This window comes from Lotus japonicus, chromosome 1 (assembly GCF_012489685.1).
Source record: "Lotus japonicus ecotype B-129 chromosome 1, LjGifu_v1.2".
Taxonomy (NCBI): Eukaryota; Viridiplantae; Streptophyta; class Magnoliopsida; order Fabales; family Fabaceae; genus Lotus; species Lotus japonicus.
Genome location: NC_080041.1, coordinates 33,158,365 through 33,174,100, shown reverse-complemented (window position 1 = coordinate 33,174,100; position 15,736 = coordinate 33,158,365). Strand labels below are relative to the sequence as shown.

Here is a 15,736-nt window from a genome sequence, read left to right as displayed (position 1 = left end):
CTCTTTACTCATTAATTAAAAACCCCAATTAACCTAAAATAATCCAACAAATAGAAGAAGCACAAGGAGTGCCAAATAATTACAAGAACAGATTCAGTAACAAGATAAGAATAAGAGAAAAGCAGGGAAACGGTTACAAGGAGAACAGGGGAAACACAAAACAGAGGGAGAAAAGAAGGGAATAAAATAAAAGAACATGATAATACTACAGATCAAAAGGCAAAAAGAGTGTAGCAAGCAGCAGCAGGTCAAACTTTTGCGCAGCACATTGCGATCCACCAGGTGAAAAGCTATGGAATTAACACGTACTGCCAATGCACAGAATGGGCTGGACCCACCAACCCCACCTCCATCATAGCAACCGTTTAACAGATAGTGTAATTGAACAAACAAAAAATCCCAAAATTGAACCGTTCTAGAAGCTTCTCGATCAATCATGGAATCAGCATCAGCATCATGGAGCTTCTGCTATACCGACAGCCACGACACCACCACCACCGGAGGGATCATCACCGGCGCCGAGCCATTACGAGTCGCAGAAGCGGCGAGACTGGAATGAGTTCCAGCAGAACCACAAGCCGCCATTGACGCTGGCGCGGAGTAGTACCGCTGAGGCAAATTACAGAGACAGAATCGAAATTGGTCGAATCCTTGAAGGCCTGAGAATACCCTGAAACAAAGTCCAAAGAAATTTGGGAGAAGATCCATTCGAAACTCCACGCATCCGACCCTCGAAACTCCCGGATCCAACGACAAAGATCCAGATTTCCACATGCATCCCAGATCCAGATTTCCACCGGCGATGATTTTGATGGTTTGACTTTTCAGGGTTGAGATCTGGAGGTTTGCGAGGTTATGTTTTGGGAGAAAGAGAGGAGGTTGGAGTTTCTGGCATGTGTGGGGGCTAATTTAGAAGGTTGATGGCCGTTGATGGTGACCGCGAGCGGCAGAGGTCACAGTTGTTCACGATGGTTGGCGGTTTAAGCTCTCTTGCATTCTGGAAATCTTTATTTTGTTTCTTTTTTTCCTCCTTTTTTTTTTCCTGTATTGAGAATAACAACAAAGGGGGAGAGGGGGTGGGGTTGGGTTGATGATTACTGGGTTTTGTGAGAAAGATTATGAAGATGATGATGAATCTTCTATGAAGAAGATGAACATTCATTATTACTGGGTTTTCTGGAATTGGAAGATGAACATCATGAATTAAAAAAAAAAGATTTATTTACTTAGGATTTATTAAAATTTTATTTTTTTAAATGAAAAAAAAAACCAGCTAGGCACATTAATTGACGTGGCATTGCCACGTGGGCCACCGGAGTTCCGGCGTTGACCAAAAGCTCCGAAGGGATGAAAACCAAATATTTTGGCAAAGGTTAGGGACTGAAACTCATCTTTGCTCCGGCGAGGGACGAAAACCAAACATTTGGTAAAGGTTACGGACAAAAAACTTATTTAAGCCTAAAATAAAAGATGGGGTCATTGTAATATGATCACCAAAAGTTAAAAATTTAAGGCAAAGAAGGTTTCACGTGGACTAAGAAAAATATACTCTAGAGAAGAGTTGAATGATTGGTTTACATAAATGAAAATATAGTCTGTTCACTCTGTTGGAATGACCATCGTGCGCGCAGTCGCAGAAGGAAGGAGACAAACATGGTTTGTGAAAGAGATGAGTGAAGCTTGAAGTGTGTATGAGAGAATAAATTGATCGTAATTTTGTTGGTATAAAATATTTTAATAGAGTGTTTTGCTTCGTTCCCACCATTCCACCTTTCTTTAGGGCCAAAGTGTACTGTTTGAGAAGCTATTTGTTTTGTTCTGTTTCATCTTAAAATATGATAATATGGAAATTATCTATATGTCTCGTCCCCTTCTCACATATCTACTAAACGTTACCAAAGTTTTCGGGTTTCTGAATACCCATGGTATAAATCCCCTTTTATATGTTTTGAGTTTAGTATTCGAGGAACAGAAAACTAAACATTACCAAGAAGTTGAAAACTCGATATTGTGTGTTAACAATACCATGTTTTTAAATCTCTATTGTTTAGGGTGATTTATTCTAGGTTTCAAACCGAAATTCTTCAATTGGCACACAAAGTATTTACCTTCCTGATTTTAGTACCTGATATTATTAAATTATTGACAGAATGCACCCCAGAAGTTTCAAAGGACTGAATGATAGAAAGTGAGATAGTGAGAAATAAAAGGAGAAGTGATATGCCTAATAAATAGTGGGGAAACAAGTATGAGGAACAATGGATTGAGAAAGGAAGAAGATGAGGAGAGGAAGTGAAGTAATGAGGAGGAAGACGATGAAGAGAGAGTGTGAGTGAGTGAGAAAGAAGAAGAAGATGAGGAGGACGGAGAGATGGAGGTGTGCGGTGGTGGGGAAAAGTGATGTCAGTAGGGTGAAATTTATTGTGATGTGGGTGCCAAAATCACCCCCCTTCATATTTCATGGCTACTTTTGTGGATGTTATGTTTGGGGATGTTGGCTTTCTATATACCTTATGCTCATCTAAGGTAAGAAAGACCTTAGAGCCTAGGGATTTTTCCTAAAGGCCCAATGATTCAAGGATGGGAAAAGACCAACCACACTGTCTCGAAATACCTGATACTTAAATTAGATAGAAGAACATATTTTAAAGTTCCTACAAATAAAATCGGGAAGGCGGTGTTGGCTTTACGAAACGGTGGCTTATAGGGTGGAAGTGCACTTTAGGTCTTGCACCATACAAGAGAGAAAATAACCTATGACAATAAGTATGGACGACCGGTTGATAAAAAAAACTAGACTACAGAGATACCCTTTACATTATCCCTTCTCTCTCTGCCTCATCCCATGACAATTTTGCCTTCTCGTTGGACCATTCCCAAACCACCATCTCCCACACCATCTAAACTTTACCGTCTTCATTCCCAAAGCCACCAAGATCCTGGTCGTCGTCGCTCCAGCATCTAGTAAGGATCCACCACGACTGAAGTTTCCTCCGATCTCCCCCTTTTTTCTCTCGCAACCCAATCAGTCAGTGATTCACAACGGAGTTACTCGGATCTACGGAATATCTGCGGCGGTGGGCTCGCCTACTTTCATATGCTGCAAGTTGAGCTTTAAAATAGTTTTTCTGAATCTGATTTTTAGGGAGATTTAAGGTTCAGAGTTTGGTTGTCTTCAACACCCCAATGGTTCAAAGCTTGGGTTTTTCCTCATCACCGCCATGTAGTCTTCGCAGATCTGGATGAAATCAGACTCAGGGTTGGGTGTTATGCAACTCGGTGGGCCGTTGGAGTTGATGTTTGGGCTATGGTGGTTGTTTCCGGTAAGCAAATGCAATCACCGTCTTTGTTGGAAAGATCAACCCTTTTATGGAATCTGTCCAACAACAATATCATCTTTAGTCTCAATATATCCAATGGAAAGATCATGACTTTGGGACTAAAGAGGAGTGCATTTTTTTTTTGCAAGATCTAGACTTTGGGTGTTGGGGCTTTTTTCAGTTGGTTAAATTTTAGAGGGAGAGGGTTTGGTTGTTCAATTAGATCAAGATAACATATTAATTTTTAATTTATTTGTTCATTGTTTTGGTTGCTCTAAAGATGATGATGTTTGAACTCTAAAGCTACTCTTGGGATGTTGCGGAATACTGGAAGTGGCTAGCCTTTTGGTACACATCTAGGTTTTACTGGTGATGAGGTTGAAGAAGGTTGAGAGAAAGAGGAGACACTCACTAAAAGGGCTTAACGCTAATCAACTAATTGAAATTGTAATAAATTATAAAAAATAAAAAACAGGTAAAACCGGTTTCCCATTCCACCTCTTCCCAGGTGGTAAATTCCCACTGTCCCTAAGCTGTTTGGCTCCCGTGCAAGACCTAACATGTGTTGCATCTTATAACCCACCTTACGAAACTACTTTTTCATAAAGAAATTCTACAAATACAATGTAACCACGCATTATATTTGCGGAACTAATTTATGAAAAAGTAGTTCTGGACTTTAGTTTGCAAATTGTAGAGATCAAAGGTGACATTTGTAAATATACGATGGATAAAGATGAAAAGAGTAACACCAAAATTAATATTCAATAGGAGTGAACATACTTGACAAAAAGCCTAAGGCATCAACGAATGAGTATATTTTTTAACATTATCTTTTTGTACTATATGATGGCTGATCAATATGGGGTTTTAACTCACAATTGAATTTCAAATGATATGAAAAGGGGTAGAAACGGGCAGGGCTAGGCTAGACATTGCGAGGCTTAGGTCTTGCCTGTATTCGGAACTCGCGACCCAAACCTTGGCTTGTGGCCTTTCGTAGGCCAAATTTTAAGGCTCGGCCTAGCCTTGTTTTTTTTTTTTTTGAAAAGCCAAAGGAAAAAGAATGAATTAATGTTAGCAAGAAGGGCTGCAAGGATCCGTGTACAAGAGGTACAAAAATAGAGACCAAAAGAAGAACAGAGGGGAAAAATACATAACCCAACTCTGGAAACAAAAACCTAAACTAATTTAACTAGCTTCCGGCCAGGGGAAGGCAACAATGCTACACCCAACTAGTAACAACAAAAGACACTCTTCCAAGTGCCAGCACACTGCATACTAAGAGAAAGAGTCGTCCACCAAATAAGATTAGACACTTTTTCAGTGATGGCTTACTCCCAAGCAGCTACTAGGATTGCAGTTCCATTCAACTGAAGAGTATTTGAAGTCCTTCTTTTTATAGTACAACCATTTTCAGGATCTGAACTTGATCAAATCCATTACCTTTTCCTCACTTGTTTTCCCTCCATTAAACACCACATCATTTCTATGTATCCATATAGACCATATAGTAGCAATCCACACAGTCCACCACTCCAGGGAAGAGTCTCGAAACACCAATTGACCATGTCGTTCAAAATGGACTTTTGCATCCTGCTAAAACACGGTTACCACTCCCAGCCAGCGATAAACCATCATCCATGTTTTTTAGGAACAGGGACAAGAGAAGAAGAGATGGATTGAGTTTTCCTCTTCACCTTGGCAGAGCACACAAACACAAGGGAGACCAAGAAGAAGAACACCTTTTTTCTTTAAATTGGATTTAGACTGAATCCTATCCAGGAAGGTTCGCCATGAAAAAGAGATAGCATTCGAAGGAGCACACACCTTCCTGATTTTTTTGAAAATCGAAAGGTCCTCTGAAGGAATGGATCCCAGGAGAGTTTCGTAGGCCAATTTAACGGTGAAAACGCTATAAGCTGCGGACTCCTTGACCCAAGAATCTCTTTCCCCTTGCTTAAACCTTGTTGTGCCAATATCCCTGTGCAGGTTCTGTAACAATTTCTCTTCCACATTAGATTCCAATTCTAGTTTCTGCCATCCCACTCTCCTAATTGATCAATCGTGCACGAGTGCTGTGTAGAGACATCATAAAGTCTCTTATATTTATGTTTGAGAGCCACCTCCCCACTCAACCACCTTTCTTCCCATAACTTAGTTTTGCCTATATTGCCAATACTTTCTCTAACAGCACCTTCGAACCATTCCTCTTCATTGCCACATGCCTACCATAAATCCCTCCATCACGATGATCCACAAATTGTCACTTTCTCACCAAAATCCCAGTCACAAACCCCATATTTTGCATGCAAGGCTCTTCGCCAAATTCCATCCGATCTTCCTAGGTGTCTCCATCTCCACTTTGCTGAGAGAGACTTATTGGATTTGTCAAGGTATTTAACGCCTAACCCCCCTTCATCCATTGGGCAACAAACAGTGCTCCATTTTACCCAAGCAATCTTCCGAGAGCCATCTTCACTTTCCCATAGAAATTGCTTGATAATCTTGTTGCATAAGTAGTAAACACACTTCGGAAAACGGAAGAATAAGAGGTAGAACAATGGGATGGACAACAACACACTTCTAATGAGGAAAATTTCCCCTCCAAAGGAAAGCGATTTGTTCTTCCAAGTAGCCAACTTACTACGTAGTTTGGCTAAGACTGGCTCCCAAGTCGTCTTCTTCCTCGGATTTGCTCCCACCGGCATACCTAGGTAGGTAAACAGTGTCTTCATAGTTTTGCAATTGAGTAAGCTAGCAAAGTAGTTAAGATTTTCCCTGGCCAATGAGACTCCCGCGAGTTTGCTTTTGCAAAAATTAATTCTGAGCCCAGACATGAGCTCAAAGCAACGCAACATACTTTTTGTGACAAACACGTTTTGAGTGGACGTCTCTCCTACAAATAGAGTATCGTCTGCGAACTGAAGGAGGGAAATCTCCACGCCTTCTCCCAAACCTTTAAGCCATTGAACAAGTTCTGCATCCTTGCTTGTCTCATCATTCCGCTAAGTCCTTTAGCCACCGTGAGAAACAGGAAATGAGCTAAGGGGTCTCCTGGTCTAAGTCCTCTCTCCATCCGGAATTCCTCCGTAGGGCTTCCATAAACAAATACAGATAAATCAGCCGATTGGACACACCCTTTGATCCACCCTATCCAGTTGGTGTTAAAGCCTAGGCGCCTAATCATGTAAAAGAGAAAAAGCCAATTCACAAAATCATAAGCTTATTCATAGTTTACTTTGAACACTAGGCAAGGTTTCTTCTTGTATTTGGCCTCATCAATCACTTCATTTGCAACCATAACTGAATCTAGTAGTTGTCTCCCCTCCAAAAAAGCTGATTGGTTTTCATCAATTATGTGCCCCATGACCTTGCGAAGCCGGTTAGCAAGGATTTTAGATACAATTTTGTACATACATCCGATCAAAGAAATGGGGCGGTACTCATTTAGAGAAGTAGGGTTATCCACCTTGGGGATGAGGGTGATAAAGGACGAATTCCCTCCCTTATGCCACACATCGTTTCTATGGAAGTCCTCAAGAATTTTCAGAATGTCATTCTTTATCACATGCCAACAAGACTTAAAGAAATGGAAGTTATACCCATTCGGCCCCAGGCTTCGATCACCTTCACACTCTCAAATGGAACTCCTAATCTCTTCCGTATCAAAGCTACTTGTGAGGTCAACATTGTCTTCCGCTGATATTGAAGCAAAACTCGCTCCCTCCAAGAACATCCCAAGGCTAGGATTACTTTTGAATCTAGATTCAAAGAAGTCCTTCACTTTCCCTTTAACCACTCGGGGATCCTCCACCCACTCTCCTTCCAAAGTTAAGCCTCTAATTGTGTTGATTCTCCTCCTCCAATAAACTAAATAGTAAAAGTACTTAGTGTTAGCATCCCCCTCCTTAATCCATTTGTCCCTAGATTTCTGAAAAAGTAAGGAGTCATTCAATTTCGCACTTTCCAGAATTCCGCGAAAATGAGCATCTATGTTGCTGCTCCTGGATAGAAAGTGTAAGACCCAGGATTTTAGAATTAAATAAATAATTAATTTCCAACTCACGCATAGGATTTTGTGTCAGCGTGATAGGAACTTGACTCGTGTTTAATGTTTGGATTAGCGTTATGAAGACGAAAGTTCGCAGTATGTTTAAGGATGACACTTTAGTCATTTTGATTGATAGCATGAGTCATATTCGCACCCGACTAAGGTCGAGAGTGTCCGAAAAAGGCTATATCCGCTCCTAGAGCATTGTTTAAGAGAATTTTAGAATTAAAGAGAGAATAAGAACCTCTGAGTATTTTTCCCATGACTAGCTTTCCGATACGAAACCCTGGACTGTACGCTTGTTAGGTTTCGCTTCCCGGAAGTCCGCCGAAGCCAGACTTTAACGTCTAGGGAACTTTAACTAAGACCTTGAATGAAGGGTTTTTCTATTCGGAGCTTCTAACGAAGTTTCCATCCGCGTAGCCTCATTTCTTTCGACGTTTGTGATCTTTTTCCTGAAAGAAGTTTCCTCATCCGACGTCGACTGCAAAAAGTAGTTTTTCGGTATAAATCGACTCACACCGTCTTTGAGACGTTTTCCTCAATTAAATGAACCTTGATTTGAGTTTCGACATTCTGTCGCCGAATACTCAATTTTTATCAGCAGACGAAAGTACCAAAACGACCGGAACCGCAAAATATCGATTTTTCGGATTTTCCCCTCTACTATAAAAAGGGAAAAAATGAGAAAATATCTCATTTTCTCCCAAAGTGGCTGAGAGTTAGAGAGAGAAAGAGAGGGGTGCAGAGCTTTTTTCGATTCTTGCCCGATCGTCCTAATTTCAGAAGCTACGCGTAGGCACAGAGGTAAGGATGCTTAATCTTACTTCTATTTCTGCTTTCTGTCGGCTTATTCTAGCTATTTCTGTGCTCAAAGTTTAGGGCTTTTTGTAAAAATGTCTGATTACCTCGATTTTTCTTTCCAACTATCTTCTACTGCAACCCAACATGCTATAATCACTGTTGGATCGTTCGGATTTTCATCGAGTCGCCGTAGATCTGAAAAACTGACTAAAAACCCATTTTATGCTGAGGTTCCGCTTTTTGAGTCAAAAACTCTCGACTGAGCTTAGCGTCAGTAGGATTAGTCGTCATAATCGTCGTTGGTATCGAACCCATCTAATTTGTTTTTCGAAATTCTGATTTTGAGTTTCCGAGCTAAAAATATTGACCAAAATACCCCTGTGACAGTTTTCGACCTGATAATTTTTCTGAGAGTTTCCCTGGCCTAGATATCGCCTAAGAATACCTAGGAATTGATTTAGATCGAAGAAAAAGTTCGGAAACCCTATTTTCTAAAGTGGCCGAAACCTGTTTGTTAGGGTACCGTGTCCTAAAATAATTTTTGGGTCTCTATGACCTGAGCCATTGCGTAGCTCTTTCAATTGTCGAAATTTTGGCGTTGGTTTCGAGTCATTCCGAGTTCTGTAGCTCGAGTTATGCGCATTTTAGCGAAAACCTGTCTTATTGTCCATTCGTGCCTAAATGTCGAACTCTAGAGCTTCGAAAGCTTCTTTTTGAGTTTTGATAGTGTTATTAGTTGTTTTGTTTCTTAGCGACTAAGCAATGATACTTTGCTTAAGGTTTGGAACGAGTTGAGCTAAGGAAAGAGATTTTGGAGCAATTGGTGAGGTTTCACAACTGAGGAGGACGCACGGGGAACTTGCTGGGTTCGGGAGCTTTATTTTGGATTGGACTGAGATGTTGAGCTTGGATGGAGAAATTGGCTAAGGTAAGGGTAACTCAGTTTTAGCGCGTCTTTGAGTCTTGCATGCTTTTATTGCATTGCATGCGTTTGAGATGAAGGTGTTTAACTTGATTGGCAATTGATTGAAATGTTGGCATGTTTTGCAATGTTGTATGCTTGCTTATGTTGAATGTTTTCTAAGGCTTGTGCCAAATGTTTTCTTGAGGCTTCAGCCGAATGAACTTATTGAGACGTGTGTCTCCGTTTTCTGAGAGGCTTCGGCCGTTTACTGGTTTCTGTCATTACTTCTTTCTAGTGGATAAGACATGGTTATTGTTGATACCTTGATTGTTGTTATGTTGAAATAGGGAGCTGAGTTAGTATGCATTTTGATGAGACGTATGTTTGTTGATAATATGAATAACATGTGATTTTGTTGATTTGATTATTAAATTTGAGATTATTGTTTGAGTGACCACTGAGTTGGATGAGATTTTTTGGTTTGCTTGAAGTGGCAATGAGGTGGGTTTGTCCCACGGGATTGTCCCGTCTTTCGAGGCGTTATAAAGTGACATTCAGGGGAGTCTGTTCTCCGTCTGTCCCGTCTTTCATGGGTGTTATTAAGTGGCAGTGTAGTGGTTTCATTCCACATGATTGTCCCGTCTTTCATGGGCGTTATTAAGTGGCAGTGGAGTGGATATTTTCACATGACTGTCCCGTCTTTCATGGGCGTTATTAAGTGGCATTCAGGGGAGTCAGTTCTCCGTCTGTCCCGTCTTTCATGGGCGCTATTTGGTGATAGTTCAGGGGAGTCTGTTCCTCGCTCTGTCCCGTCTTGCGAGACATTATTGATCGATCCATTTTGGTTGCAGCATATAGTTGCATTATAGGGCAATAATATTTGCTTCTGATGTTTTGGTTGATAACTGATTTGATGTTATATTGTTAAGGTTGTTGATATCTGATTTGATGTGATTTTGTTTATATCTGATTTGATGATATGTTGTGATATCGTTTATATCTGATTTGAGGTTATTGTCACATGATTTGATTCTATATTGTTGAAGTTGTTTATATCTAGTCTAATTTTATGTTGCTCCTTCTATTGATATCTATCTTGGATTATATTGTTAGCTTATCTATTTGTGGTATATATGTTGTTAAGTTGTTGATATCTGAGTTAAAAACCATGTCGTTGATTTTGCTGATGTATGATTTGATTTCATGTTGTTGTATATATGTTGTCATCTATCTTGAACTAAGTTGCTAGCTTATGTGCCATGTATGCACTTAAATTTGAATAGCATGATTTTCTCTTTTATATGTGGTAGTTGTATGGAGTTAACCCTTTCTATTTACTATTTGTTGTTTGGGCGCTTAACGCTATTAGGCGATGGAGAATCTTCAAAGGAGCTTAACCTTTGTGCGAGTGGAGATGAGGACTTGAAGAACTGTGAAAGACTCGAAGAATAGAGTCGGGTGTAGGGCTAGAGCCTTGGATTAGAAAGCTAACCATTATTGGTTTAAGCTTGCATAACGATTTTAGAAATTTATATTTGGGGTTTCGGGTACTCGCCTTGTTCAAGGTTTGATGTAAATCCCTTTGTAGTTGGGAGTATGCATGACATGTTTTGGAAATACATTTGAAAAGAAAAAAAATATACTCGTGTTTATATATCCTTTTGGAAAACATTGCATATTTATTTTATCAGATTGTTACTGTAACCCCTGAAATTCGGGGCGTTACAGAAAGGTTCCCCTCCTCCTCCTTAGTATCCAGAGCATTAATGTTACTAACCAACTCCTTTCACCTTTTGTCCAAATCCCCTACATTCTCCTTTTCCCATTCTCTCTTGAGGACGTACTGTGCACTATTCGGCCATAAATTTCACCAATCGTGAGACAACAAAAATCTGTCCAATCTACTTCTTGCACTCCCGTTCGGTCTATACCATGTGAATTTCTTACCCGCCATAGGAATGTCCTCCACCTCCATCTCTTCTATGAATCCATTGATATCCCCCACACCAAACCTTGTTGTCTCGTGCACTCCTTTTCTCTCCTCGAGTCTTCGCACCGAGTTGAAGTCCCCTGCAACACACCAAAGGAGCTCTGCATACCTCTATCTTAGAGCAATTAACTCCTCCCAAAGCCTCCTTTTTTCCGCAAGCAAACATGGGGAGTAAACATTACAGATAACACACTCTATGTCTATCCATTTACCTCTCAAGCCAATGAAACCATCCCTCGTGAAGCAATCAATTAAACTGAAAATTCCTTTCTTCCAAATGTAGAGGAGACCTCCAGCTCTATTAACAGTAGGAACATCCCTCCATTCCATGTCTTGATCACCCCAAATAGCAGCACAGGTAGGATTAGAAACAGTACCTGATTTGGTTTCCTGCAATAAAATCATCTCAGCATCTTCAACCTGAATCAACCGTTGCAGTGAGCGTCTTTTAATCCTCCCTCCCATTCCTCTAATATTGAAACAAAGTAGCTTCATAATGCACTTGATTTTAGCCCTTCTTTGAGAGCTTTGCTGGCTTCCACAATTCAATTTCGTCCCTGATTTCCAATTCCATGAGCTTCTTCACGATATCCTCCTCACAACCATTGAAAGATACCCCGATTTGTTTCCCCAGAGCCCACAACTTTGCTGCCTTTGTCTCCTCATTCTTCAACCAGAAGAGCTTATTGTAGTTCCTGACTCCAGCATCAGAGATTGAATTGCACTATGAGTGCATAAAGTGACGCACTTCTTGCCTGTGGTTGAGATTTTGGGAGCAATCAGGAATCTTGGGTCTCGATCCCTTTCTACCCTCTAAGGGTGACGGCGCATGATTTTGGAGTGTTTTTGGACTTCCTCGAGTACCTTCTTCGGGGTCTCTTCCAGAATCTGACTCGATTTCGTCGATTGTCTCCTCACCATGAGCTGCTCGCGTAGTTGGAGAAAAAGGGGTCGTGGGTCTTTGAACATGACTACCAGAGCCAGGAGTTCCAGATTCTCCGGGGAAAAGAATAGGTTGTCTGCACCCTGAGCCCATCGAGTCCCTAACCAAAGACCGGGCCTCTTGGTTTATTGATTGAGCAGACCAGCCCAAGCCCAAGGGAGAGAGTCCCTGTTTGGAGTGGCATTCGTGATCATAAAAAGACTTTGGGCTCTGGTCAGCTTGTGGCCCAAAAGCAAGAACTTTCGATTTGTGCACGTGACAACGCTCCTCGGAATCACGTGTCCCACAAAAATTAAATGCCCCCATTGACTTTGGGCTTTCACATACCTCCTTATCAAGGTCAACCCCATCAGGGCAGTCTGACTCTGTGCTTGTCCCCTGCTCCCCGTGCCTCACAAAAGCTATACGAGGTAAGATCCTTGCCTCCTAACACTCCACAGGAAGCACTAGGGTAGGGTTAGGTACTAAAATTAAGGCCCCTACCTTGCCTTTACCTGGATCACTTCTGACTTCTTTCCTTAAAAGGAAACTGCCAGCGCCAACATCCTGACAGCTCAATCCCTCTTCCCAAATTGTCTGAAGAGCCAACTCTCCTGCTCCGATCAATCTGCCGCAGCACTCTGTGTCGTCAAGAGCACTAATTCCTTCTGGGTTACCGCCTTTTGCAGAGACATCTGATCTAGGGCTCATGCGAGTATCTTGTAGGAGTCCTTGCCTAGCCTGCGTGACTGTTCGAAATTCTACTTACCTAAAAATATCATCTTAAATAGGCTAATAGGCTAATAGGCCTTGGGGCTAATAGGTCGCAAGCTAATATGTCAGCGAGCTAATAGGCCTCGGGCCTTGACGGCGATTGCTTTAGGCCTTGAAGAGTTGAGCGGCTGCTGGGTGAGAAGCTCGAAGAGTAACAGACTGATTGAAAGACAAAAGGAGAGAACGTCTCTAATTTAGGTTTTCATCTTAAGATTTATTCTCTTTTAGTTTTTAGTATTTTTTAGACATGATATTAAATTTATTAGTATTTTTGGTTACAATTAAAAAAATTAATATATTAGTATTAATACATGAAGTTTTAAAAAAAGTTCAAACCTAATCTTTTAGCAAATAAATCCGGCCTAAACCCGACTTTTAGTAGGTTAGGTCATAGATCCCAATGAGCTAGCCGGCCGGTTCATTTCCACCTTTAGATATGAATATATATAAGGAATTTTTTGTTAAGATCACACATATCAAGAAACAATAACAACACCACTTTATTATAACGAATATGATACGTACGTTCAAAAGAAAAAAACGAATATATATGATGGGATAAAGTTCCCGTTATCATAGTAGAAAGCTTAAGTAACTCACCTATGAAGATAGCGACAATAGTGTCTGCAAATACAATTATATTCAAGTGAATCAATTGTGAGATAAAAGAGTGATTCAAAATGATGTGGTAAGGGGTAACATAAAGTGGATGGGAGTAAGACTGTAAGAGTATTATTAAAGCACAGAAGTTAATTAAGGTGATAATATGCTTACCTTTGACATAAAAACGCAGCTGAGTCCATCTCCCTAGATGAGAAAAAATGGAACAAAATATCAATATATAGAATTACTTGCATGTGACGATGGCAACAAAATAAAAGACCAAAAGAGTGATCAGTGGAATGTAAATAAAATAATTTTTATTCCTTCGTCGAATCATGAATTTTCTATTGAATACCAATTCATGGGATATGAATGCAAATTAATTAACAATAATACTTCAATTTCACTCTGTCATACTATCAAAAGAAATAAATAAATAATATGATATATAATGTGATTAAAAATGAAGAAAGAGATGAAAAAAAAAGTGAAAATTAGATGAATAAATAGTTAAAAGTAAATTTGTCATTCCTATTTTTATTTTCAGAAATAGCAGAAAAAAAAACGGGAAACATATTTTGTTTATATTTAATAATGTTTCATTTGAGTTTCAAAAAAAAAAATTAATGTTTCATTTGAAAATATTTGTTAAAATACGATTTAAAAAAAGAAATCTTTTCATTTTTATTGAAAATGATAACAATCCAATGAGCTGAACAGTGGTGGTGAATTTGGTGGAAGCCATGGCTTCGCTAGTGTTGATGGTGAAAATGAAAACAAAGTTCAAAAACTAACATGTTTTAAAATTTTAACAATTTGAACATAAAAACTGTTTTTCGAAAATGGAAAATGCAAAGTGAAAATATTTTCCAAACCAAATAAGGCAAATGCAAATGCAAATGAAGTATAAAATAAGTTTAGAGTTGTGTAAATGACCCATGATAAAGTTTGGGTTAAATAACGCATTATCCAATCACATTGGAGATAAATGAGTTGGAAATAAATTAATAAATAAAATCTAGAAATTCCAACTCACTTGTTTCTAATGTGATTGGATGATGAGTTATCTAACGCAAACTTTATCATGTGTCATTTAGACAACCCCTTTAAATAATTTAAATGACTTTACGCAAAGTTTAGATTGAACCACTGTAATTCTCGACCAATAACATTTAAGATGAGAGTTAGAAATATTTTTAGTCCACTTAGCACGATTTTTCATTTAAACAACACCTAATTAAACAATAATCTATACTTCCTTTACCGCATCTATCAGGGGTCCAATATCCCAGAAAAGAAGAGCAGATGTGCGAACAGTGAAGTTTCTGGCCGGAAGAGTTGAAAAAGCAGTAACTTGAACCCCTGCAAGTTTCCTCACAGGAAAGATGCATCCATGAAATCTCGAATCCATAGACCAGAGCCCTGTGAATCAAAGCATAGGAAATTTTGTTTCCGTCCAGACCCCACCAAGATGTGGGAGAAACCAGCTTCACACGGCAGTCAACTTCAAAATTCCCCCCTGTTAAGTCACCTGCGATGGCGTAAACGTAACCTCCGGAATACCAGTTCACCCAAGGAACAGTATCCACATATGTAGGATTGTGAGTTACTGGATGAGTACAGTTGACGTAAACAACATGCTTAAAAAGAAGTTGATCATATTCCAGAGGAGTCATTAGGGCAACGGCATGATATGGATCCGCGCAGCTGAGACCGTTATCATACGTAGCGCAGAAATTGGATTGAAACAAAAAATAGTGAGGAATGGAGGAGAGAATGGCCTGCTGAATTCCTGGATCAGCCACTCAGATCGTGTAATTGTTGTAGTTGATAGCCTGCAGCCCTGCACATGATATTTTGCTGAGTACAGAGACAACACTGTCACGTTGTCTTCACAAGCTAGCTCGTACTGTTTGTGGCCGCAGTGTTGTGGGTCACTTTTCAACCGAAAAGGATGACTTATGTCCAGGATTTTGCCGCAGGATGAAGGGGGACATGCCTGGTTTTGCTCTCTGTTACTGCAACCTCGTGGGAGTGAAAGGGTGAACAGCAAGACCACCAGTAACGCTCGCACGCTGCACATTAGGCAGAAACTGTTTTTCTTCGTTCAAAATGACCGAGGGGAGAGACAGTCTTTTCCGTGTTTTAATTATAACTAATAACCGCATATATAGGAAATAGGAGTACTAGATGGCATGAGATCTGATTTTTTTTTTTATACATCGGAAAATCATGAGATCTGATTCTGGTGCCGCACACAATTTACACTTTTTTTTGACAATTTTTAACCTTGGAAAAATGTTAGTTTTTTTATTTAATTAAACTACACTTTTTTTTTTTTGCCGTTTTAAACCACCAAAAGAGT

The 15,736-nt window shown here is 39.9% G+C and overlaps 1 protein-coding gene across 1 annotated transcript in view; it reads right to left on the bottom strand.

Moving 5' to 3' along the window:
• LOC130734454 (rust resistance kinase Lr10-like) overlaps positions 1–15,736 on the bottom strand; it is a 74,297-nt gene extending 58,561 nt beyond the window's left edge. Inside the window, exons 1-3 of the mRNA XM_057586888.1 lie at positions 14,636–15,736; positions 13,543–13,575; positions 13,369–13,392 (exon numbers count right to left, since the gene is read on the bottom strand). Coding sequence (XP_057442871.1) covers positions 13,369–13,392; positions 13,543–13,575; positions 14,636–15,047 — 469 coding nt within the window. The 5' untranslated portion in view covers positions 15,048–15,736. The remainder of the gene's footprint in view (positions 1–13,368; positions 13,393–13,542; positions 13,576–14,635) is intronic.